This window comes from Mustela lutreola, chromosome 3 (genome assembly GCF_030435805.1).
Source record: "Mustela lutreola isolate mMusLut2 chromosome 3, mMusLut2.pri, whole genome shotgun sequence".
NCBI classification, from domain to species: domain Eukaryota; kingdom Metazoa; phylum Chordata; class Mammalia; order Carnivora; family Mustelidae; genus Mustela; species Mustela lutreola.
This window is the reverse complement of record NC_081292.1, coordinates 166701348-166727829: the sequence shown is the minus strand read 5'-3', so window position 1 is coordinate 166727829 and position 26482 is coordinate 166701348. Positions and strand designations below refer to the sequence as shown.

General features: G+C 48.0%; 1 protein-coding gene across 6 annotated transcripts in view; it reads left to right on the top strand.

Annotated features, from left to right (window-relative positions):
- The window catches only part of TRAF3IP1 (TRAF3 interacting protein 1), a 69086-nt gene that overhangs the window by 16428 nt on the left and 26176 nt on the right, over nucleotides 1–26482 (top strand). For 5 of the 6 annotated variants that reach the window (XR_009351958.1, XR_009351957.1, XM_059167539.1 and 2 more), the window contains 7 exons: nucleotides 1631–1732; nucleotides 3855–3875; nucleotides 4811–4895; nucleotides 5341–5424; nucleotides 7983–8106; nucleotides 8311–8347; nucleotides 11157–11233. Coding sequence is in view for 4 of the 6 variants with exons in the window: in XM_059167539.1 (XP_059023522.1) it covers nucleotides 1631–1732; nucleotides 3855–3875; nucleotides 4811–4895; nucleotides 5341–5424; nucleotides 7983–8106; nucleotides 8311–8347; nucleotides 11157–11233 (530 nt within the window). In the remaining 2 variants the exon portion in view is untranslated. The remainder of the gene's footprint in view (nucleotides 1–1630; nucleotides 1733–3854; nucleotides 3876–4810; nucleotides 4896–5340; nucleotides 5425–7982; nucleotides 8107–8310; nucleotides 8348–11156; nucleotides 11234–26482) is intronic. The other variant, XM_059167542.1, reaches the window with a different exon arrangement.

The following is a 26482-nucleotide window of genomic DNA, read 5'->3' as shown; positions in this document are numbered from 1 at the left end:
GAGCATCTGCACAGCACGCAGGCAGAGTGGGAAGCGGCTTGGGCGGTGTTGGGGGCTCTACCTGGTGAGTTTCAGGGATGATGACTGACAGGCAGGCACTTGGCCAGGCACAGTGCTCCCTGCTTTATAAAGCACAGATTCCCATTACCGGAGCGCCGTAAACTGGGGGAAACCGAGGCTCTGAAGAGGCGAGGAGCCTGCTCAAGCTGGGAAATCAGGACGCCGGGACCACACCCTTCCCGGATGGGTTCATTCATTCCTGGTGATTCGGACAACAGATTTTTTTTGCCAAGTCATAATAATTTTTATTTTTTAAGGGTGTGTTATTTCTTTTCTTTAAAGCTGTTATTTTGCAGACTGGTTAATCTGCCCTCTGATTAAGAATTGATTGTGGTATTATCAGAACATATAGTCTGTTTCTCTGTGTGTATTGGAGTTTTAGTAAAGCTTACTTAAGAATATTAGGAAAGATATTAAAACGACCATCATAGGCCTCTCAAAAAAAAAGTGCTACTAGACCTTTGAAGAGAGGAATGGTGCAGAGTGTCATCAGTCCCCTTGGGCTTTGGACAGAAGATGTTGCATTTGGAAGTTAAGTTATTGTGCTGGTAGTTTTGAATGGTGTAGGAAATTTTTGACACTTTCAAATAAAATGTAACAATCTAAAATTTTTGCATGTTTTCTTTTAAAATACAGTTGCCAAGCTTATGTTTATTTTTACATTTGTTTTAGAGTTTAGTATTTCAAGTTGATTCTTTGGCTACCTTAGATTTAATAAATAATTACTTGAATCACTGTTTAAATGATCATTTTTATAGATTGAAAAAAATTTCCTTAGAAAATTATGTCATCTACTCTGTGAGGTTCTATTACATAAATTCAGTCTTTGATAATGATAGGTTGATTCTGATATAAACTGTTTATTTGAATACTTTTAAGAAATTATAAGATTGTATTTTAGGAAAGGGAACATTTTTTGAATTTTATTTTTGTCTTCTCCTGGTTTAATTTTAGAGTGGGGGTCCTTTAGTGGTGGATTAGTTTTCTACCCTGAGTCCTACCACATTAAAAATCTTTTCCTGCAGCACCTCCCTACCCCCTCCTTTATTTTTAATATAAAAAAAGGTATTATTTCTCGGGTATTTGATGTTTTTTCGATTTTTATAGACATTGATACATTAGTTAGTAGTTCACGGGGGCTTAGGAGCTTTCAGTGTGTCCAGGACTGTGAACTGTGGCACAGGAGTCTTTCTTTCCCTCCTGCTTTGCTATAGTTGTCACTTAACTGCAGCTTCTCATCTGGGCCTGGCTGCAGTGAGGAGGTGGTGGATGGAGACAGGTAGCGTTAGGAAGTTTCTGGAAATGGGGGTAGAGGGACCAGTTTGTTTTGGCTTTGGGGATCCCAACCTCCTCCTGGGCTGAGTGGGCCTGGGGCCTTCTCCTATTCCGCGCACCCCTTTCCTCTCCTAATCCCACAGCCACAGCTGGGAGGAACATTCTTTGGTCAGGTGTGTGTAAGCTCGCAGTGTGGGAAGGCATGGACAAGTAGGTGTGCTCTCTGCTGTCGAAGCCTAGAGGACCAGCCTGCCGTGGACATTGTCCTGACTCGTTTTACACTGTTTTCTGTCAGGAACAAAAGAAGCTAATACTAACTCAGCTAGTGTTTCAGATGATAACTCAGCGAGTATGTGGCGGGAGAATGTTGAGCCTGAGCCAACAGTGAAGCAGAAAGGTAAGAAGGACGCCCTGTCTTTGCCCCTTTCCCAGTGAGGGAGACTGAGCCACTGCACTTGCACGCTGGGGGCACCTCTCTGCGAAGGGGTCACCGCGGCTCTCTGAGCCACATGGGGTCCAGGCCCTGGTTCTTCATACCTGCAGGACCAGATGTGGCAAATGACCCCCTTGTGCCGTCTTACATCAGCCAGGGTAGGGCATGTGGTCCTGCTGTGGTGGCCCCGGCCCCTCCCAGGTCCCCGGTGCTCTCGTGGAGGTTGCATATGAAGCCTGGCAGTGGTGAGAGGCCCCGGACACAAGCTTCGGGGTCTGTTCCAGGGAGGCCCATGGGCTGAACCATGCACCCCCACATTTTTTGTTCAGAGAGGACTCTGAAGCAGCTGGAAACACGGTCCTGACCCCGTGTTTCTCTCTGTAACGTTCTCTGGGTTTCTTCAGCTGTGCCTAGGTGACATTCTGCTTTTGGCACCGTCATTCCCAGCAGTTACGCTGTGGGGAAGGATACATTTGGGCCCCAGAGCTCCTGGCAGGCGTGGTGGGGTGCTGGCACCCGGTGGTCCAGTGTGTGACACCCTGGGGCTGGCGCCTGTCGGTGTGTTTGCCTTGGTGGGCAGAGCCAGCCTGGAGGATGCCCAGGGCTCAAGGGATGTCACCCTGGCATGGAGGCAGGGAAAGCTCCCGCAGGAGGCTTTGTCCCATATGCGTCACGTTAGTTTAGGAGCCTTAGCAGCCTGGGCTGGAGTGGGGGATGGGGGGGACGGGCAGGTTCCGGGGTACTTCGGGCAAGGGCTGTGCCAGAGATGGCCTGTGAGTGGCCCGGGGTGTGGTTTCCAGGGCGAGGGAAAGAGGGCCTGCATGCCTTGTTGGAAAGAGGCTGCGCTGGTGAAGGGTCCAGAGAAGACCCAAGTGTCTGGGGGGCAGGAGCCCTTGCCAAAGGGTGGGAGACCCTATCTGTGATGGGGGGGTCCGCTGTGCACACTCTCCCTTTGGGTGTTGGCCCTGAGATCCAGCAGTTGCACGGGAACTTGCAGTCTGTCCCCAGCATTGATGGTGGGAATTTGGAAGAGAGCCCCGGGGTCTGGAATCCAGGGCCCCATATCGCACACTGGCTGCCACATGCTGGACTCTGTCAAGCACACTCCAGATGGCGTGGCGTTGAGGAGAGACTCTGCCACTAGCTGCTCTGGCCCTCGGGCAGTGCTGTCAACTGGGTCGAGCTCCAGTCCCGCATTGCTGTCACCCCATCCTTACAGTGGTGCTGTCTGGAAACGTGATTTCCAGGCCCCTCCTAACCCACAGTTTGTGAGGCTCTGTGGGTGCTGGGCCGTCCTCTTCTCTGTGCAGTGTGCCCTCTGGGAGGTTCCTGTGTCCCACACCCAGAGGTCCTGCAGGGCCTCCCACTTCCTCTTGCCCCATAGGCCTGGCTTTTCTTCTCAGAGTCACCTTCTTTAGGGCACCATTTGTGTCGGTCTTGGACTAGTAAACAAAGATCTGAAGTTCACCTCAGCAGACAAACTGTGGTGTCTGAGGAGTGCCGTGTGCCCTCGGGAGCCCTGGACCTGGTCCTTGTGCGTGGGATAGGTCCCTGTGTGGAGGTGGGCTTGTAGTTAATGGGGGATGCCCGGCAGCTCCCTGGGGTCCTTGGCTCAGACTTGGACCTGTGCCGTCCTGGTGCGTCTGAGGGTTTGGTCCTTTGTCTCAAGTGTGTCATGCAGAGAGTATCCTCTTGGGACTTTAAGTCCACCCCCCGCCCCCACCCCCGCCACAGTGCTCTCCCGCTCATGTCCTTGTGGCCACGTAGGTCCCATTTGTCCCCAGAACACAGCCTCCTCTCAGATCTCTCTCATTTGTGTCTGTGACCCACTCTCTTCGTACTCCTGTTGGCTCTCTTCATTAATAGCATTTTAGGATTCATAGCTTGCTTTGTTCTCTGTCTTTCGATTTTCGAAAATAAAGTCTTGGCAGTGGGACACTAGGATTGGCTATGTGTTCCCTGACAGGTATCCACTGTTACTTGGTTTGTGTTTTTCCGTAGTCCTGCTATTTAATGCACTGAGCTTTACCAACACGGAAGTCGCTTTTCTGATGTACCTTATTATTATTATTTTTTTTTTTTGCAGGTGACTCTCCTAGTGATGCAGGTGAGGAACGGCCTGAACTGGGTGTATTTGATATAAATTTTGCATGTGTGTGTAGATACTAACATGTATTCTCAGATTTGTTTTACACACTGAGTTAGTGAAAGTATATTAAGGAAACATAACTATGTTACTTTAAGATTTAATTTATGTATCCTTTGTTCCAGAAGAATGTATTTCACTTCCGAGAATAAAACGTGTATTTCTAAATTCAAAGTCTGATTTATCCTATTTTCTAAAATACAAAGCCCTTTTACTTAAAATGCAGGAGTAAATTTAAGTGCTTTAGTAGTTAGGGGTTGTTACTTACTGATTTAATTTTTTTATTAAAATGAAGAAAGTTTTACTCAGATTATAAAAACCATTTGGCACATAACCAAAGTAGAGTTTTTTAAATGCAGAAAAATATCAAGAAGGAAGTGAAAAACACTGTTTCTAATCTAAATGAATGTCCATCTAGAACCCCCGTTGTGTGTGTGTGTGTGTGTGTGTGTGGTGTGTGTGTGTGATTAAATACCTTACTATCCTCAGTTTCGTGTTAGGATGGTGACACTGTTCTTTGCCGAGGGTCTGCTGACGTGACCCACAGTTGACACTAACAGGTGGTGGGTAGGGAACATCTGGACACACAGATCGCATGTATCCGTCCCTCTCAGGTTGTATTTCCTTTATGTTAACTTGCTTGACTGGATGAACCTACCTTTTGAATTCCATTTCTTAAGAAATTGAACCAGTTTGTATTTCCAGGGTTTGAGTGCACCCGTCTCCCCCAATCTTCACTGAATCTAGGCATGAATTGTCTGTTTTATCTTGATGAAAATAAGAGATGAATAAAGCTCATGTATATTTGCGATTATTGGATTGCTGTCTTTTCAAGTATTGATTACCTGTTTGTATTTCTTCCTTCGTGAACTGCTCACTGGATTGTCATGCTTCAGAAGGAGAAGTTGGACCTTCTGGCCCAGAGAAGCCTGAGGTGTCCGAGAGCTCCGAGCTGCCAGGCGAGCTTCCAGCCAACCTCAGGTCTGTGGGCCCCTGTCCAATGCCCGGGTCGCCACCGCCTGCTTCTTTCTGCACCTCCCACAGTTCGTTTAGTGCTTGAGCTCAGTTATGTGCAAAGAAAGCAGAAACCATTTAATTTAATTTTCCTGTATTGGATAGAAGTTACTACACATAGGACATTATAAAGATTTAGGGAAATTCATAATTATGATAAATTATATTTTGATTACTGAGAGTTACATAATTCCTTTTGAGCCTAAAAATTAATGAAAACATAAGATTAAAAGATGGACACTTTTAAACCTGACAGATTAACGGGATGTTCTTAACATTCTGCAGAATGTGTCCCGACGAGCATGTTGATGGTGGGAAATTAGTAGTATTGTTAATCTTTGTTTCTTGTTGTCCCTTTGAAATGTCCAAGTGTGTCATGTCCCCTCTTTGGTTTTCCCGGGTTTGGGTTTAGAAGAATACCTCGGCCTGGGAGTGCGAGGCCAGCACCCCCCCGCGTGAAGCGCCAGGACAGCGTGGAGGCGTTGACACCAGACAGGTGAGACCTCTGTGGGGGTGCTGTGCTGGGTGGGGTGAGGGCGGGGTGGAGCCACTGCCAGCTGACTTGTGGGGAAGCCGGGTCAGGCCACATGCCCCCAGCCACACACTTAAGTTAGCTGAAGAGAAAATGTGCTTTATATTTATTGCATGGTGTGGGGGTAGGGGAGTTATTCTTTAAGAGAAGTTGGGGGCCAGGGGGAGTATTTTCTAAACATAGAAGCAACAAGGGGGAAGATAGGAAAAAAAAAGATTTCAAGGCTTAATTGCACACAAATATAAGATAAAAGGTCAGAAAGTCATAAAGTATGTGAAAGCAAGCCACAGACAGGGCTCTCTAAGTGTTACAACTATCCCTGTGGATGTAGTGTGATCTTTAGAGGAAAGTACAAGAAATCAAAACATAAAAATAGAAAAATAAAGCAGCCCAGACCGGCATGGTTTAAAATAGAGCAGGAGGCAGGAACTGGGGACAGGTGTGGCTGCATTGTAAGGGACACGAAGGATTGATGCAGGAGGTGGCAGGAGGGAGAGGTTGTGAGAACATTACTCTTCATTGTTTCTGAGATGAGGAGATGGGCGCATGTGTCTGGTGATGGGACCGACCTGAGGAGATGAGGAACTGGGGAGGTAGGAGCTGCGGGGGTGGGAGGATTGGTGGAACATCGTCCCTAAGGGGTGGGGGGACACAGAGGGATTGGCTTTGGAGGGGATGGTGCATATAGGTGAGTTCTAGAATAGAAGCTGCCCACTTGTCTTGTGAACCCAGAGCAAGTCTGGGCGGGGAGGCCCAGAGCCCTACTCCCAGGGATCGGGTGAGGGTCCTCATCTGGGGTCTTGTCCTCTTCCCAACCCCCAGCCTTCTGTGAGGCTATGTCTGGAGACCCCAAGTAGTGTCAGGACTGGGAGGGCCTAGAGGGAATGTTCTTGGCATCTAGCTGAGCAGTGGGGCAGGGGTGAGGTCGAAAGTCCCCCTCAGACTGGCAACCCCACCCAGAGGACCGTAGGCCCAGAGGTCTGTGGCGTAGCATGCGAAGCAGGAAGCTGGGCTGCCTCTGGGTGCACGTGGTGTGAAGTGCTGCCGTGGACTTTGTTCCCCCACCTGGGCAGGTGCCTGTTGTGGGCTCTGGGCGGGCACAGAGACAGAAATGTGGGCGATGGTGGTCCAAGAGTGGGGTGCTCAGGTTTGAGGTTGGGGGCTTGCTGCCAGTGGCAGTACCCAAGGGTGACCCTGAACGTGTAGCTGGGTGATGGAAGCAGGATGGTGGCAGGAGGGCTTGGGGACCCTAGAGCTAGGCTTTGGGAAGGGCTGTTTCTCAGTAAAGATGAGGGCAGTGGTGGCAGGGAGCCAAGAGTACAGGGGAGCTGCCTGGCAGCTGGCAGCGGTGACAAGGGGGCCAGAGAGGCTGTGGTGTGGAGTCAGAGTTGGCAGACTTGAGAGAGAGTGATCTGGAAGACACAGTAAGCACAAGAAAGCTGCCGTCCCTTTGGGCCTGGCCATGGGAAGCTGCTGCTTGAGGCAGGGGAGAATGGAGAGGGCTTGCTGATGAGGGATGGTGTGTGGGAGGGGCTTGAGGGGTACAGGGCTTGGGGGAGATATGGGGTGTGGTGAGGCTGGCCCTGCTGGAGGCAGGACATTGCCTGTGAGGGTTGAAGGGCCCAGCGAAGAAGCTGAGGGTGTTTTGGGGGAAATGTGTACTGTTTTGAGAGCTCATACCCAAGTGCATGAGTTTCCTGCTGACCTTGTGTGTTACCCTGAAGCAAGGGAGAGGGTGTGTCTGTGTGTGTACCAGTGATCGTAGGGCACTGGGGGTTAAGGGCACTCAGTAAAGCAGGGTTGTGTTACGCTGCTACGTGAGAAGTGAAGGCAGGTGGGACTGATGGGGAGCTGGTGAGTGTCTGGGTTTGGAGCCTTGTGACCTGGGCCCAGTGTGGTCGGCGTGAGGGCCTAAGCAGAGGGCAGCTGACAGTGGCCTGCAGTGGGGTGACAGTAGGTAGGGCTATTCCAGAGGGTGGCTTCAGGAGGTCTAAGAGAGCCCTTGGACGGACATAGTCACATTCGAGGACAGGTCCAGGCCTGTGGGCCAGGCAGTTGGGTATTGGACTGGCCAGAGTGGTGGTAGGTCTTGGTGGAGAGGAGGTGCTGGGCAGGGAGTTGCAGCCAGGAGGAGGCGTCTGTGTTGGGGCAGGGGTCTGGGGCCGCATCGCCACCCCTGCCTTGATGTTTGTGACTTGGAGGACTAGGGCTCCCCGGGTGAGGGGCTGCAGGTGGAGGGCTGGTGTCCAGAGAGTGCAGCCAGGGGAGGAGTGAGGCTCCGAGGGCCCTCGGGAGGTAGGGGTGTAGGGAGGGGGTGGGGCGGATGGAGCACAGAGGGCAACTCTCATAGGGACCCAGGCGTGGGTCTGCACTTGGCTTCCACACCTGGGTTTTGTGACATTCTAGAAGCAGGTAGGCAGGTAGTGGTTAAACTCCTCTCTCGGAGCCTGGCATGCAGGGGGTTGATGCGGATGTGTGATCAGCAGCTCTTCCGATGTAACCTGATTCCTTTTTCTCTTTAGGACAGGAAGTGGGAAAATCGTTGCCAGTGTGATCGTAGATGCGCAGAACTCCGACAATGAGGACGACAGTCAGTTTGTGGTGGAGGCGGCCCCCCAGCTCCCTGAGACATCGGAGCTGGAAGTGGTGAGTTAATGGGAGCATCTGTTTCTGACGTTGCCCCTGGAAGGCCTTGGAACTTCTGATCCAGCATTGAGGTTTATGTAGATAAAACGAGCCTCTGATTTTTCAGTCAGATTTCTGCCTTCTTTAACTGTGTCATTGCCTTGAGGAGATCCATGGAAGCAGCATTTCAAGAATCAACTTTTTCCTTCTTGCTTTCCTGCCCAGGTGCCTGCAGTAGACATGGAGGCCGAGGAGAAGCACGGTGAGTGGCAGGCGTGGCTGTGAGAGGTTCTTGCACACGGGAGCTCCATGCACCCCGCATTGGTCCTGGTGGTATACCAGGGCACGGATGGGGCTCCTCCTCGGTTGTGGGTTTAGTCTCAGAGCTGATGGGCGCTGGGCCTTGGGACCCTGGGGCTGTCTGTCAGTGGCTTCTGACGTGGCATGCACTTAGATTAAGGGTTAGACTTCTGGGGTCGTTCCCAAATTGACGGTATTTGTAATACTACTTTTCCTTTTCCCAAGTATCTTCTTTGATTCCAAACATTTGCAGAAGCAGAGAGAGTAGTCCAATGAACTCCCTGTACCCGTCACATGGTGTCCATGGTGATTGGCTCATGTTTTGTGTAAGCCTCTGGCTGCTGCAGACCCCTGCTCCCCTAGACTGTTCTCAAGTCCTAGAGAAGATTGTGTCTTGGGTTAACATGTTAGATGTAGCTTTAAAAGATAAGGGCTCTCTTCCAAAAAACATAACCATAAAAACGAAATAATTTCCTGATATCATCACAGTTTTTCTAGTTATTTTGTATATTTTTTTCTAGTTTGAGTCAGAATCCAAATAAAGTCCTACCATTGGATTCGATTGAACTCTTGGTCTCTCTTGTACGTTCCCTCCCTCCCCTTTCCCTTGTAATGTATTTGCGGAGAAAACTGGTTGGTTGTCCTGTAGGGTCTCCCATAGTTGAGTGTTGCTTATTATATGCTCATGGTATGGTTTTTTACATATTCTTTTATTCTTGTAACTTAGTCCCAGAGACTTGGTCAGATGCAGGTTTTGAGCAAAAATACTGGTAGGTGGTGTTGGTTTTTCCTGCTGTCTGCTTGTGACGTTAGCTTGGGTCATTAAGGGCTGCAGGATGGTGATGTTCTCATCCACCCTCCCTTCAGGGTTTGGCTGGCGGATGCCAAGGTGCAGAGCTTCCCACCCCACCCAGCCTCTAACCGTGCCGTGGCACAGCCCCTAGGAGGAGGGTTTTCCTCAGAGTCAATCTGTGTCCTGGCACCATCATTGTGATTGAAGAGGTCGTGTGGGGTGGTGGTTGCTGATAGCTGTGTGATATCTATGTGAAATCATGGGTTTACCTCTAACGCATTTGAGGGGTCTCATTTCACACCAAATCAGTTCTCACTGATGTTCAGATTGCCCAGCGTATAATTGGTAGGTGCCTGTTGGAGTCGTTCTCTGGGGCCTGTTGACACAGCCTGGGAGACTTCGCAGCTTCCTTGTTTTCTGAGAGGACCAGATGTTCCAGGCTCATTTGGTGTATTTCCTGCCCCAAGGCTGGAGCCCTCCGTTTCTCCAAGATGTCTGACTGTACTTTTCTTCTGGGTTGTTGTTCGTAAGGGTATTCTTACCTTTTTTTAAAAAACAATGAGAATGTGTATCCAAGCTCATACTGATATTTCCAGTGCAGCTTTACTATTCTAGACTCTCTTCTAAATTTTTGATTTTTACATGCATGTCTATCGCACGCCAAAAATCCTGGCTCTCAGTGTCGGGCATCTGTCTGCTTCACCCTGGGGGTGGCATGCACATGCAGCACCTTTGGAACACCGCCAGCTGTCAGCAGCATCAGTTTGCCAGAGACAGTGTAGGGTTTTTGTCGGGGTCTGTCTGTCCTCAGGTATGTCCCATCAGGGATGGACAGCCTACTCTGTTGTAAGTTTCCAGAACAATTCTGTTAGGCTCTGCTTGCCAGCATGATGTTCTTAGGTTTATGGGTTCCATTTTGGTTTCAGTTTTTAGGCATTGAAAAATCTTATATGATTTTGTTTTATTTCTGTAAAATAGTCCCATTTCCAAGGTCAAATGTACCAAAGGAGGCATATTCTGAGATTGGGGCCTTCACCCTGTCCTCTCACTCCCCGTGTAGATAACAGTAAGGAATATGGCTTACACTTTGATTTAAAAAATTACAAGTTAGGGGTGCCTGGGTGGCTCAGTTGGTTAGGCAACTGCCTTTGGCTCAGGTCATGATCCCAGGGTCCTGGGATCAAACCCCATGTCGGGCTCCTTGCTTGGCAAGGTGCCTGTTTCTCCCTCTCCCTCTGCCTGCTGCTCTGCCTGCTTATGTTCTCTCTCACTCTCTGTCAAATAAATAAATGAAATTTAAAAAAAAATTACAAATTAATACATGTGTGGGGTGTGTATATGTGTGTGTGTGTGTGTGTGTGTATTTGGCAGTACCTCTGTGTGTCCCTCTTGCTCTTGTGACTGGGCAGCGTGTGCTGACATTTGTCCCTTGGCAGTGTGGACGAGCCCTCACCGCAGCTCACAGGACGCCGTCCCAAGCGTCCACAGCCCCTTTCGCGTGGATGCGTGTTTGGATGAGGCCGTATGCTAAAGACAATGTTTTGTGTGATATTTACCCCATAGGCAATTCTTTTCTCCTTTTTCTTTCTTTCTTTCTTTTTTTTTTTTAAGGAGGTTGAAGACTCTTGACCTCATATTGAAGGAGTATTTGTGCTTAGAAACAGTTTAGGATTGCCACTCCTGTTTGACAAATGGTTATCATCTGGAATGTTAATCTACATTTCCTCCTAATTGTTCTCTATTTCCAAAGTTTTTTTCTCTCTCTCTTTTTTTAAACCTTTGAGCTAATTTCTTTGAAACACTCTAAAGTTTTATGGTTAATTTCCATCACCCATTGTATCAGTCTGCAGTAGACCCTTTTATTAAAAAAAGATTATTTGAAGCTGTGTTCATTATAAAAAGAGGAAGAACACCCCTCCACCCATTTAGAGTAGAATAGCTCCCTAGAGAATAACATAAAACCACTGATTCTCAACAGGAGGACTTGTGAAAAAGATTCTGGAGACCAAGAAAGATTATGAGAAGTTTCAGCGGGCACCCAGACCTGGAGAGAAGGTAAGGAGTGATGTCTGTGCAGGTGCTGATGGACTTCAGCGCTCCCTCCCACCTCCTCATTTGGAAGGATAGAAAATCCAGGGCTGCTCCTGAGTGTCCTGGAGTCAAGGTCACAGGCCTGTTCTGCTCTGACCCCATGGCTGTCCCCTTCCTACCTTATCCAGTCCCTTCTCCCTGCTTGCAGAGCTGGGAGGCGGGCCGCCTGGCCCTGGCTGATTGCAGAGTAAGAGATGGGGGAGTTTCCACATCTGGCTTAAATCCAGGTGCTGTTGGAGCCTGGCCTCCCCGCCACCTTCCTTGCAGTTGTGGTCTTGTTGGGACCCCCCAGCTTCCTGCCAGTCACCACCACTGGGCCTGTGACCCTGGGATAAATACCTACAGGCCACGCAGCGAGCCTCAGAAGTCACGGCTAGGCTTGTTACAGCTACTTTCAAAAATAAGAATATGTCTTCACTTAACCGCTTCTGTAACAGAAAGATAGTTCTATTGGCAGCCGACGTTTCCAGTATGTTTTACACACTTACATGCAGAGATGATTCTGCCTAAAATGTCTTAGTTTTCATGAATACGTGGCCAGAAACAGTTGGTGAGGGGACCATGTAGTCGCGAGCAACATCGGAGGGGTCCGGGAACCGTCCCGGGAGAAGAGTGCTGTCTGGGGCTTTAGTTGGCGGCACCCCCATTCACTCGCCCAGAGGGAAAACTGCCTTTGCGTGGGCCGCGGCCTCTTGCTGTGGGGTTTTAGCAGGGCCTCGTCCTTTTCGTGGCCAGAGTGCTGCCCTGTGGCCCTGGTGGTATTCCTGCGAGCCGCTTGGAAACCACGAGTGTGTAGTTCGGGACTGTGATGTGGGCGAGGGCAAGGCTCCGGGGGTCCCCATTTACCGCCTGTGCTTGCTCTGCACAGTGCTCTGGGTCCATGCCACAGGCTGCCCGTGGGGGTATGCTTCAGGCTGGAGGCTCTGATTGCAGGAGAGGCGGGGAATCCGTGTCCTCAGTGGTGGACACAAGCTGCTGTAGGACAGCACAGCCAGTTGGGTCAGAGCTGGGGCCGCATGTCTGTCGCGGCTGGGGCATGAGCAGCCTTATCATCGATGCACACAGGGGCATCAGGCTGCAGTTCCACTTGGGGGCCCTCAAAAAACGGCTTTGAGGTTTTGAAATAAAAGAAATTAAAACCTTCAGGGAGACTTGATGTCCTTTCTGCCTCGGCCGCAGCCTCGCTGTCTCCAGGGCCCTAGGTCCCTGGGTCAGAGTTGGTGGCAGCCCGACTTGAAAGGCCATTGCCTGCTCTCGGCAGTCGTGGGTCTTGCCTGGGGCAGACCTGTGACACCAGTGCTGGTCTTGGGTGGCGTGCTGTTCCCAGGCCCTCCCAGGATGGGCACCTGATGTCTGGTTCTTTGGTCTTTGTTAGCTCTGGTTCTGGGGACTCTGGTGTACCTGCACTCTTGGGCTCTAGGGTGTGTCAGCCGGCCTTCAGGTGCCCACAGGTCCGCCAGGGGGCGGGGCTGTGCACATGTTCGCAGGGGGGCCACATGGGCTGTCACGGCTTCTCGGCCCTACAGACAGAGCCTGGCAGTGGCTGCAGCGCTGGCAGAAGTGGGAGCTTGTGTGGCTGTGTTGTGGGAAAGCTTTGCAGCCTGGTGCTGGCGCAGGCCCAGAGTCAGGGACTGGGGCCAGCAGTGCCTGGGTGCACTCCTGTGTCTGAGAGGCTGTGCCACCCATGCTGGGGATGGAGGACGTGGGCCTTGCTGCCCACAGGTCCCAGCGAGAGGGGACCCCCTTCCCGCCTGGTCCAGTGGCTGCTGCTCTGTTGCTGGTCCCTCTGGTTTGTTTCCCCGACGTGTGGCCGTGTGGGCTTGGTACCTGTGCTCCTGTCCTGGCTAGCCCCTCTTTGTCACCTTCCCCATTGGAGTGATGCTGCTGGAACAGCTCCTTCCCTTTTGTTGTGGATCATGCCTGGTGCGAATGTGCCCTGGGTGTGTGTCCGCTTGTCGGGTGAGGGTGTGGGGTTTGTTGGGGGTTCAGTCCTTTGGAAGGAAAGTTGTGGAGAGCATCCTGCACATCCTATGTGCACGGAGAGCGCCGGTCTCATGGGGCAGACCCGATGAGCAAAAGTGCGGCATGCGTGGGTCTTTCTGAGAACCGGCTGCGTCCTCCTTGCTCCCACCACGGTGCCCGCAAGCGCAGTTCCCCCGCCCGCGCCCCACTCACGGTGCTCAGTATCTCTAATTTCTTGTGTTGTGATGTGAGTTCCCTTCATGGCTGACGTGATTCCGTCCGACACCAGTTCCTGCTCTTTTCTTAGCTGGACAACTTGGGTTGCTGTAGCTGTTCTGTTCTTTTGGACTGACCTTTTGTTTGTCTAACCAAGGCAGTTTCTTGTGGGTGAAATTCTGTTTTTCTGTTCCTTTGGGTTGGGTTGGGCTGTGAGTGAAGGAGAGACCCCAAGTGTCAGGGGCTTAGATGAGGGGGGAGCACTTCAGCTCCCGAGCCAGAGGGTGGATGTAGCAGTGGCCCAGGCATCTTCTGCCCATCCCCCATGTGCGTGACCCCTGCACCTTGGCCCCTTGTGGCCCAAGGAGGCCATCCAGGTGCGGCTGGCAGGAAGGGAGGGGACAGAGGAGCAGCGGAGGGCAAGAGCGCGCCCCTTTCCTTTGAGGCTTCTCAGAAGTTGTGCATCCTACTCCCATGTCTGTGGTTCCAGCCAAATCTTCACCGTGAAGGCACGTGAAGTGAAACCGTTATTCAGTGCATTGGTTTGCTCAGCTAGTGATCAGGATAGATCTGCCCAGACGTCTTGCTGCCTGATGTGCTCAGAAAATGACGGTATTTGCAAGGCATGTGGGTGGGTGGAGGAGACCAGCCGCTTGGCTGGGGGCCAAGAGTTTCTGGAAGCGGCCTGTCCCCCATGTGTGGGATGCGCCAAGGGCAGGACGCTTGTCCGTGGGAGGGAGAGCAGAAGCCAGCATCGCCAGGCCCTCCCCAGCCTCTCTGCAGCCAACTGTTCCTTCTCTTTTTACTAAGTCATGGCATCAAGATGGTTCACCTGTGCTTTTATGATTTTATAAAAATATATCTACAGTTCATAGTTTTCCTGCTAAATCTTCTTTTTGTTTTGTTTTATTTTCTTTGATGAGACTTTAAAGAAACTATTGAAAAAGTCACCCTCTAGCAAAGACCAACTTCTAGTCTTGTAGATACTCACTTTGGTTTTCATTTCACTGATTTCTATTCCTTATTTTTTCTTTTAATTTCTTTGGTTATTTATGTTTTTAGTCTCTTGTGGAAAATACTTGGCTCGTCCATTTTTAGTCTTTGTCACTTTAAATGAATGTTTAAGGCTATACTGTTTTTTTTTAAATTTTAAAATTTGTTTTAGAGCACACACGTTGCATGCATGTGAGGTGGGGAGGGGGTGTTGGGGGTGGGGGGAGAATCTCAGGCAGACTCTGTGTTGAGCACAGAGCGGGATGTGGGCTTGGTCTTAGGACCCTGAGATCATGACCTCAGCTGAAATCAGGAGTCAGATGCTCAACTGATTGAGCCACCCTGTGCCCCAAGGCTATACATTTCTCTTTAAGCGTGCTTTATTTAAATTTATTAAATATTAATATCAAAAATTCTTTGAATTTTAATTCGAAATACTTTATTTCTTTTTATCATGTGGACTATTTATGAGCCTGTTCTTTAGTTTTGAAACATAAAGGTTTTTAGAAAATCTTTTTATGGATAATTCCTAATATAATTTCATGTTTGAAGAATACAGTCTGTGTGTTATTGATTATTCGGACTGAAGCTTTGCTTTGGGGTCTGGTCTGAGGTCAGTTTTTACAGCTGTTTCTGAGAGCTCGCAGACCGTCTGTTTCCTGGGCTTTCGGTCCAGACTTTAGTGCTCCTGGTGGATTTTGCAAAGAGGTGGTGGTGAGACTCTGTGCTCAGGCCTCTTGTCATAATTACTTGTCTTCGGTCTCACATAAACATTCAGATGATAGATGTTTTCTCTGCTTTTCATGTAAATTGTGCTTCTTGTCTTGGACTTCCTGTTGTTTTGGGGGAGCACTGTTTTTTCAGTGCCGAGGAGATAGCAGTTTGTAGTCGAGCCGTCCCTCAGGCCAGCCTTTGGCGTTGCCTTGGAAGGAAAGCTACGTCTTACTGTACCTACGGACTTGAATAATCCATTATAGAACCAACGTGCATCAGACGGAGCATTGTCTTCATTAGCCTGGCCGACTCGCTGTCTTCTCAAGAGGAAATATAAACTTTGTTAATAGTAAGGTACTAGCTCATGCCAGCATTTTTTTTTCTTTCATATTTATGAGGAAGTTTTTGAAAAACAACCAGAAAAACAGTTTTACTAGTGTTTCTTCTGCTTTAAAAGTACTTGCTTTTTGAACTTTATAAATGAAGGTGCTTTGGATGCTAGCTGGCCATTTCAGAGATGGTGCCCTCACTCCTCACTCCTGATCCTGTACGTTATCTGGGTTGGGCTTCTCTGCTTTGGGTCAGTTCTAATCGAATGTCAGTTTTAGATGCTTTTTCTTTTCACTGAAATTCTTTATTTTGAAATAGAGTATTTCTCTTAGTGGGTTTCTTTTTTAGTTCATTTAAATCTTGTGTGATTTTACTCTTCCCCTTCTTGCTCACATAAGCCGTGTCCTCTGGAGGTTGTACATCTCAGATGAGACCTTAGCGTGTGCTTAATTTGACGTGAATGTATGTATTTGATGCTCTTCTCGGTGAGTGTTGTGCCACGGGTCCCGTGGAGTTGTGCTTGCAGTCTCTGGACAGTGATCTGAAAGAAGCGTGTATTTGGAAATGTGCATCTTAAAATGACTCTAGGTGGATAAAGTGACTTTACCCTGAACATGTTCTGTTTCAATTACAGCAAGTCGTGTGTAGTGAACAATCGTCCGCTCAATTCTGTGAAAGGCAGGCATTCTGATTTTCTCTTTGGTGATCTGAGTAGACCTTCCAGTTATTTCTTATTTTGGTCACAAGGTGGTGCAGTTTCACCACAAATACTTGAACCCTATTAGTAAAAGATTCCTCAGAAATCACACCTTAGCTCAGTCTGTACCTGATGCAAGTATTTTTAGTTTGCATGTTTGTGGTCCTAGTATTATTGGATGGGTGTTCTTTTGCTAGAAATACTGTTTCCATTTAAATTGCTTTGAAAGAAAGGGGACATATGCTACGACATTCTTTGATGATGAGACGTTAGTAGCAAAATCAGCTGCTGCTGACACTGACTTCAGCTGTAAAGAGTGAGTTATTTATTTTAGGAAACAAGATGATAGTTTTCTGTTCCCAAGTAGTACAATGTCTTCCAGTATGCTGGCGGGGGATTTTAGGTTTCTGATATAAAATTGTTGCTAGCAAATAACCAACAATATCACCTAAAAATGCTTGGAGATGTGTGGCATGGAAACATTATAGACTGGGACAGTGGTTTGGGAAGCATCTGAACGTCATATGTGTGTGAATTTCATGGCAATAATTATGATGCGTAAATGGGCCTTTTTTGTATATACAAAGGCCATGATATGGGTAAGCTATCAGAATACTTTATGTGCAGGGAAATGTGTACATGACTTAAGAAAACGGGACTCTAAGGATGTGATCAGCTCTGGCCTGACAAACGTTTCCAGATTGAGTGGTCCTCATCTGCTGGGTAGTATGTTTGCGCAGTGAGTGATCATACGGCGAATAACGATTTTATTCTTCGCACTGGGCTCCACACTGTGCTTGGAGCCTGCAGGGGACTCTCACTCCCTCTCGCTCTGCCCTGCCCCCTGCTTGTGCATGTGCACACACACTCTCTCAAAAAAAAAAAAAAATTTTTTTTTTACCCAAAATGCCAGCTTAACATTCACATCATTTTGTATTTATAACTCTAACAGATTTAGTCGGTTGGGCCTGAGAAGCCATTCTGGCCTTATTTCCGTCAGTGTCCTAATTGCTGTGCACAGACGCCAACCTGAGTGCATAGCTGGAACTCAGGTCCCCGGTGGTGCGGGTGTGACTGTGGGCACTGTCCCTGTGACACATCCCTGAGGTGGGAGGGTTGATGCTCTGGTGGCCTCAGGATGAAAAGGATTAGAATTCAGATCCAAGTCAATCAGGGACTGTGAAAGATGCATGAAGCTCAGTGGAAACCAATGCAGGTTGTGCAGAGAGCAGTAAGGGGACAGAAGGGACTCTGTCCCATGAGTCCTGGAATCTGCAGCCTTCTGGCAAGTGCAGGCCCCCAGCAGGGGGACACTGAGGATGGCCTGCCCCTGCTGAACCTTTCTCGATGGTCTGGAGAAGCATGAATAGCTTCTGAACGTAGCTGGTGAGACATGAGGTGGGTGTGTAAGGGAAAAAGGACCTCGGAAAGCCCTGCACTGTGGCTGAGCCCAGGTGAGCTGTTGGTGTGGTCTGGCTTCTTTCTCTTCTGCTGGGAGTGGCGAGTGGCGCCCCAGGCAGGGCCTCCTACGTCTCTGCTCACCCAGGTGGTTCGTAGGTAACAGTGGTACGGGGAGCCACAGTGGCTTTCCTCTCTAAGCTGTGTGCCCGCTTGTGACCTTATGCTCTAGGCCTGTGTCCTTCTGCTTATCCGGCTTCCGGGCACACGGGCTCCTTGGGGACGGCAGGTGCATGTTGGGACATAGGCCCTATCCTGTGTGGAGGTGGCACACAGGGATTTTGTCAGCGTTTGGTAGAGCAGCTGTTTCCAGAATTATTTCGGTACTGAAATTCTACGTTTCTTTGGCTTCTCTTTGATCAAAGGAATTTATTTCCTGGTAACTTTTTCCCTTATTTCTTAGTTATTTTTATTCTTTCTAAAACACACCTATTTGTGCTCACTGTTTGAAATGAGAAATGCCTTTATTTTCCTAGTTCCTGTCTGTCAACTTCTCAACTTGAGGCGTGGCTTCCAGTGAAGCGAGCTGCTGCTGGAGGGATGGGCTCTGCTGCTGAGTCAGGCTTTCTTGGCTTCAGCTGAACCTGAGGAAGCAGGCTCAGAAGGGGCTGACGTGGGCAAACTGGGGCCGCAGCTTTGTCCGGTTTCTCTAGGAGATGGGTTTCTGGGTCTTTTTACAGTAATGGGAAACTGAAGCTCTGGATGTTAAAATACTTTGATTTCCTGCTTGTAGCAGTGATGCATGTTTGATCTTTCATATTGGAGCATTATCAAGGTTTCTGGGTGGAATTCTCTGAACCTTTCTTTCTGGCCGAAGAGCCCTCCCCACCACCTGGGACCCCTTTACTAATTAACAGAGCCCTTGAAAAGCCATGTCCCCGAGGCCATGACTGACAGCCACTTTGCCAGGAGCTTGCATTATGTCAGGGGTTTGTCAAATTTCACAGAATATTCTTCAGTCCCTTACAGGAAAAAAAAAGATATTAAAATAAAACAGAAATGTGTTTATTTTAGATATGAAGTTATTCAGACATTGTAAATAAAGCACACTGTGTGGACACGTCTGAATTACGCTGTAATATGCACACTCCGTGTTACCCACAAGATGCATTCTGTAAGTTCGGTTAGATTTTGAAACTCAGGAGTAATTTTTAAATACTCGTATTTTTGGTACTGATTAAGTTTCCAGGTAGCTTATGAAAGCTTTATAGTACTATAGAGAGTTCATTTGCAGGGGAAAATGATAGAAACTCATGCCGTAAAAGGAAAAACTAAACAGACTGAATAAAGTTAATGGTTTTATACAACGTTAAAAACAACGTCTGAAGGCAAGCAGGTCAGATATTTAAAGTTATAAAGGTTGAGAGCTCTCAACTACTTCAGAGATGCCTGACCACTACATTCAGGGTCTAGAGGGAGCGTGTTGTGCCATCCGCCTTGCGGGGTCTGTGTTGCCAGGGTCCTGTTGGCTCAGTTGGGGTTCAGCCGACAGCGCCCGCCACAGTTCTGGTTTTGGGAAGGCCAGCCCTCCCCACAGCCCATTCTGTGGGTGGCAGCCAGAGTCCTCCTGCCCCAGCGCAGGGTGAGTTGCTGCCACGTGGGCCTAGGGTGGTGGCACGTGCCGGAGAGGTTGTGTGTCTGATACGGAGAAGCCCCCCACCCCCCACCCTGCACTACTTGACTACAGATTGCTGACCTCACTGCTGAGCACTTGAGTGAGGGATTTCTGCAAACCAGGTCATTCTGTGTCAGACGAGGATGGGGACGTGGTCCATGGCTGCTGTCCAGGTGCACGGTGCTCGCCTCACTGTAGGCTCTCCCAGGCTGGAGCCATCGTCTGTCCTTCCCTCTCCTGACCCTGCCAGCTTTGGAGACCGCAGGCTGTTTTGGAGAGGGTCCCTCAGGGAGGCATGTTTGTGTGAGCCTCTTGGGCTGCAGTCACCCACAGCTCTTCCACCTGCACCCTGTCACCGGGCACATGTTTTCATTTGTCCCGTGACCGGTGGGGTTGGGGGTGGATTCTGCCGGCTTCTCCACCATCTCCAGCCTCCGCTTCCCTTCGTAATTACTAGCATGTTCTGGGACGCGTAAGTCTCCTGCTCTTCACTCGCTGTCCGTTTTGTTGCCTCTTTCTGTCATCGTGGGCTCACTTTCCAGTCTTACTCAGGGGCTGACACGCTGACTTGTGTGTTGGTGCTCAGATTGCCCCAGATTTGTCCTGCAGGGGCTCCTTCAGATTGGCGTCTATGTCCTTACAGTCTGCCCTGTTGTTCTTCGAGTTCTCCCTTCCTTTTTGGCTCACGGAGATTTTCTAGGCTCATCTTGCCTTGCCCTGCCCCAGGCCCGAAACCAGCCATTTCTTCTGACTCCCTTTAGTGGAGGTTGGTGTCTCAAAAGCAGGATATGCTTATTGGGCACACTTGTCCCTGTGTGGTATTCGGCTCTTGGGCCCTCCCGGTGGTCAGAGCTGCAGGAAAAGTGTGTGTGTGCGCACGCATGTCCACGTGCTCGCACACACCACAGGATCATGTTAATTTCCTCCCATTCTGTATTGATAATTCCCTTCTCCACTCATGGGGAGCATGATGGTCATCGTCCTGGTAGATCGCCTTAGTGAACCAACCCCGTCTCCTGTTGTTGCTGTTTCCCTGGCCCGCATGCCTGCCCTCTTCACCCACCTCACCTACCTCAGGCTCCAACATACCCTGTCGCGTGGGTGGGCTCCTGCTCACCCCTGGGGTAGCCATTTGCCTGTCTAGGACTCCTTCTGCCCTGTGCTGGCTGCTGCTCCCCTTGCCCACATGGATGTCCTTACTCTGGGCCCCGTGGCTCTCCCCCTCCCCACCCTGGTGCAGGTGCTTCTGTGCTTGGCCCGTGTACAGTCTTTAGGACTGAGTGGTTCAGGAGGAAAACACCAGCCACTGACTCTCTTCTGGAACGGAATTTCATCGGGGAGACCTGTGACTCTCCCGTGGCTAGCACAGTGCTAGACGTAAGTTCTCTTTAACTTGTTGCCTAGATGAGTTCAGCTCCTGGAACAAAAGTTAGAAGAGACAGAGGGAGACAGAAAGGAACAAATGATCAAATATGAGGCAGCACTTGGCAGAATGAAATAAACAGACCTGCATTTGGAAGGTCGGCGGATGTTCTCATGGTGCTTCTGGAGGGGAAGAGGATGTGGCAGGGGTGATGTAGCCTCAGTGAGCCCCTTGCTGACCAGTGCCTTCAGCTGCTCACACGCGACTCCTGACCGCAGGCCCTGGGAGCAGGCACAGCCCTCTTGCCGTGTGGCTCTCTGCCCCAGTGGGGGTATTGGAGTTTGGACAGCAAGACAGATTGCAAAGTGAAGTGTGATACGAGTGATAAGCTTCCTGACCTAGATTAATGGGATGTTAAACGAAGTCTGATTTTTTTTTTTTTTAGAGGCACTTTGGTACTTTAACAGAGAGCAAGAATGGAACCTGCTTTGAGTCCACCCTTAAAGGGGCTTTCATGTTCCAGGAAAGAACATATTGCAAGAAACCGTGGGTTTTTTTCAAAATAACAAAAGTCGGATTTGCTTGTACCTGTGCTCTTTAGCTGTAAACACTCAAGGAAGAGGGGACAATAGACAACCTGTTGTGGAGGCACAGGTTGACTCAGGGTTCCTGTTGTTTAGTCCAGTTGGCATTACACATGTAGAAATAAGGAACGATGCATTGGGGTAATTCCAGGGCTCAAAATGTACTGCTCTTGGGGTTCTTGGGGGAGGATGGCCTATGACAGAGCCTACCTGGATAACTAGGAAAAGCAAGCATGACATTGCTCGTCCCTTGGGAGTTGAGCACATGGAAAGCAGCCAGGCCAGACTGAATACAGGGTGAGGATAAAATATGCAGTGGATTCCGAAGACTTAGGGAAAAAAAAGCATATAAGATGTCTCATTAGTAATTTTTATGTTGAGTGCATATTGAAACAGTAATTTATATGTATTGAGTTAAATGTCACGAAATTAATTTCACCTCTTGGTTTTTAACGAAGCTAGTAGAAACTTGTAGTAAATAAAACTGGTTAAGCAAAAAGAGTTGATCGTACTATCACTATGGAACTGAGCGCAAAAACCCTAAAGCAGTTTCTGAAAAATCGGTTTTATGGAAAAAAAAAAAACTCATAAGACTCGGTGGGTGGGGCAGAGGGTTAAGGGAGGTAAAATCACATTAAAACCATTGTCCAAAACTTTTCCCATTTGCTTTCTTTGAAGTGTCTTTTGAGGACTGAGGTCTTAACTTTAATGTAACTAAAATTTCTCAGTCTTAACTCTCAAGATCAGGGCTTTTTTGTGTCTTAGTTAAAAAATCTTTCTCCTAAGGCCAGAAGGATACTTTTTCTTTGTAAATGTTTAAAGCTTTGTTTGGACCTTTCCGTCCTTAGTCCACCTGGAGCTGATTTTCCTGTGTTCTGTGAGATCGAGGTGCAATTTGTCCTCTAACATGAATAACCAGTTCTTCCTCCTTTCCACGTTGCTCTGCTGTGTGTGGAGGTTACATGTGCTTTCTGGACTCTGTATGCCAGAGGTTAGCAGACTTTTCTAGCAAGGGTCCAAAAGCACGTGTTTTTAGCTCCAAGCCATGTGTGCTCAGTCACCACTATTCAGCTTTCCAGAGCGGCCCTAGACACCCCCCTCCCCCCCCCCCCCGGTGAACCAGTGTGGCCGGGTGCCGATCATTTGTTTTTTTTATGAATACCAAAATGCAGATTTTATAGAACTTTCATGGACCAGAAAACACTACCTTTTAAATATTGTTTTCAGCTATTTGTTTAGTAAAAGCTGATCTGCACTCATGGGATATACAGACAGCTAGGCCACGGGTCAGCCTGTGGTATGTGTCTGTCCCACTGGCACTGCCTGATTCCACGCTGCTCGGATCGGCTTGTAAACAGGCCTTGTCTTGGGTGATTTGGCTATTTATTCTTGGTCCTTTCCACTTCTGTAGAAATGCTATCAGCTATTGATTGAGCGCCAGGGGGCACTCTCTTGGGGAGCTGAAGAGTGTGGGCGAGCCATGATCTCTCCGTGTGTTTGCTCTTAATGCCTCTCAGTGAGCGTTTGTGGCTTGTTTCTATAGTGATTGTGTCTGCTGTTTGTTAGATTTGTATGTGGGCACTCGAGAGGCTATTCTGGTACTGGAAATACTCTGTTTTAAATTTCTTTGCTAATTGTTGGTGAGGAGGAATGCTGTTGACTTACAACCACTTCCTTGACAAACCATTGTTTTAAAACTATATGTTGGTTCTTTTGTGTTTTCTGTGTTGTAGTAGCCACTGGATACAAACACGGAACACAGCGAGATACAGGTACTGTTGTCACCCCTGTCTGGGGGATCAGGACGGGAAGGGACTTGTCTAGGGCCTCAGGACTGGTGAGCACCAGAGCTGGGATGTGAACGCAGGCACCTGGCCCGAGTCTGTGTTCTTCCCCGTGAGCTGTGCCCTCGTTCCTGTCGCCCCAAGTCTCCATGGCCCTGTACCTCCTCTCCAGGCCTCATGCCTTCTGTACTGTTGTCTGATCGCTCCCATGGGGCCTCCAGGACTCCTCTCCCGGAGGGCTAGTAACAATCATAGTGCACCACTTTCTGCCTTTCTGGTTTTTAATGACATTTCTTCTAGAATTTACTCTTTTCTGATGATCCTTATTGTAGCGCTTAATAAAATAGATTAAGAAAGTTTGATTTTTTTTTTCCCCCACTGTGGGACTTTATCATGAATGGGTGTTGAATTTTATGAAATGCTTTTTCTCCATTGAGATGATTCCATTATACTTCTTTAATTCACTAAATGACACAGCTTTTAAGCGATCGTGTCTGAGGTGAAACCAATGTTGTTACACTCTATTATCTTTTTCATCCACTGGTAGATTCTGTTTGCTAATTAGAATTTTTCCATTTATATTCATGGATGAATTGGACCCACGATTTTCTTTTCCTGATATGATCCTTGTCTTGTATTAGTGCCAAGGTTGAGAGTGAACTGGGGAGAGTTCCTTATTTTCTTTTCTTCTTTTTTTTTTTAAAGAAGCTTTTTTTTAAAAAAATTTTATTTATTTATTTGATATATAGATCATAAGTAGGCAGAGAGGCCAGCAGAGAGAGAGGGGAAGCAGGCTCCCTGCTGAGCAGAGAGCCAGATGCAGGGCTCGATCCCAGGGCCCCGAGACCATGACCTGAGCCAAAGGCAGAGGCTTAACCCACTGAGCCACCCAGGCGCCCCTCTTTCTGTCTTTTCTAGAAGAGATGGTAGATGATGGAATGGTGTGTTTCTCAATAGTTTGTGGACTTGTGTATAGACCCATCTGAGCATGATGGGAACTTTTAGGGCATGGCTGTTATTTTTACATTAGGGGAAGATTCAGGCTTTCTCTTTCCTCTTGAGTCAGTTTTGGTCATCATTGTCTTTTTTAAATTTTCAAGTTTCCGGCAAAAGCTCTTGATAGAATTCTTTAAACATGTGCTTTATTTGTCATTTTGTTTTGTTCTGTTCTTATTAATAATACTACTAATTTGTACTTTTTCTTCCTTTTTTTTTGAAGCAGTGTTTACAGAAATTTGTCAGTCTTTTTAAACCACCCGCTTTTGGCGTCATTGGCCTTCTCTTTTGTATTTTTATTCTTTTCACTGATTTATCCTGTTTTATTCATTTCCCTCTACTTTCTTTGTGTTTATTCTGTTGTCCTTTTAATTTCTTAATTGGACTCTTACATTACTGGTGTCTATTTGGCTTTTTTTTTTTTTTAGCCTTATATAAACTTATTTTGTGATTACAAGTTACTGTGTGGTCTAAGTTAGGATTTATCCATCACCTGCATATGCAGGCACTGTTGCAGGATGATAATCAGAAATGGCTGTGCAGGGGGTGCCTGGGGGACTCAGCTATGTTTCTGCCTTTGGCTTGGGTCGCGATTCCAGTGCCACATCTCTCCCTATCCCTCTGCCACTGCACCCTGCTTGCATTTGCTCTGTCAAATAAATGAAATCTTTAAAAAGAAAAGAAAAGAAATGGATGTGCAACGTTATCAAACATTATTTTCTTGGCAGCTTTTGAGATTATTGCATATTAATAGAATTCCTGATGTCGAGCAATTCTTATATTCCTAAAGTAACCTTTGCTTGGTCATGGTCTATCATTTATCTGATGCAAAATCATATTCAGTTTGCTAGTATATTTATTTATTTATTCCTATATTTTATTTATTTTTCAATAATATGCACATCCATTGTGGGGCTCGAACTTAAAACCCAGATCAAGAGTTATATGCTCTTCAAACTGAACCAGCCAGGCACCCCAACTTTCTAATCTTTTAAAACAGAAGTCCATGGTCAACTGACATTAGCCTGTTTTGTGTGTGTGCTGTTGTTGTTAGGTGTTAGAATCAAGATTATGTTAATTTTATGTTGTTAATTCTTATAAAAATACTTCCTGTGTCCTAGAACAGTTGAAGTCTGAGGAGTGACCTGGTTCACAGAAGTTGGGGAGCCTTGGGGCTCCCTCTTGGAAGAAGTTGTTCCTCTCTGGGGGCTTGTCTCCCCAGGGCCACTGGTCAGAAGCAGGAGCTCACATCCCATTCCATGGCTTGAGATTCTGGGAGCTCGGAGCCCACATGCTTCCCTGGTCAGCTGTTCCTGACTTGTCGCAGGTTCCTTGACTCTTGCCTGCAGGGTACATGGGTCTGAGGCCTAGAGCCCTGGAAGGGTCCTTCTCTAGCATGCTCTCATGTGACTCCTTGTGCAGTCCCCATCCCATCCTTACCCCAGAAGCCATGAGATGAACAGTGGGTCCAGCTACCCTTACCCCATGGCAGGGGCTCAGCAGGATCCCAGACTTGTGCAGTTTGTTTCTTCCCCGATTACTCTTTGGTTGTCTGTGGGCAGTAGGGAAGAGTAGGTGTTTGTACAGAATTACAGGCCTGTTTTCCTGTGGGCCACGTGTCTTCTTGCCCTTGTTTGTGCTGGCAGTTCAGAGTTACCTGGAGGCGGGCTGCTGGTCCCTTGGGCCTGCTGGACCATAGTAGGACCCATCAGAGAAAACTCTGATTTTGCTTAGTCAGAGACTTCCTGTCACCATGCATGTCCCTGCTCATATGCCACCTCTCCAGAGAGCCTCCGCCCCTGGCCAGCTTCATTAGTCCTCCACCCCACTGCCCACCAGGCTCCAACCCTACTTCCTTTTCTTCCTGACCTCAACTGCTCACTGAAATGTTGTGGTTTTGGATTAACTGAGGTATGGTGAGCACAAGTTTAGTGAAAGCTCAGCCCCGTATCTGCATCAGGTCAGAACACTATTTGCAACGCATCATTGCCATCTTGGCCCCACCGCTTGCAAGGTATTGGGATCTGACTGTCCTAGTTTTGAATTTTCCTCTGCTCTTCCAGTCTTTGGAGTCATGCCTTCTAGTCATCATTCTGTGGAATGTATTTTCGTTGGAAGGCTTTGACATCCTGACTTTTACGACAGGTTTGAGCATCTCTTTTTCAGTTCACATGCCAACCAGAAGGTGGGTTTCACGTTGCCCAGAAACTGCCTTGTAGGATTGATGGTTAATTTGGGTGTGATTATTTTGTCTGGTATTTTTAGAGAATTTAGGAGGCTAAATATGTAAAAATAAAATGAAACAGAATTAGAAGAAAGGTTGTAGCTATAGCTTTGGTAAAAAATAATGAATATTTTAGCAGGACATTTAAAGTAGTAAATCCAGTTAGTTCATAAAGGCATGGAAATAAAAAGCAAAATAATTTAATAATCCTAATGTTGTTTCCAGAGATGATAGTGAAAAGGGAAATAAAGTGTATTTTTTTTTTTTAAATTTTATT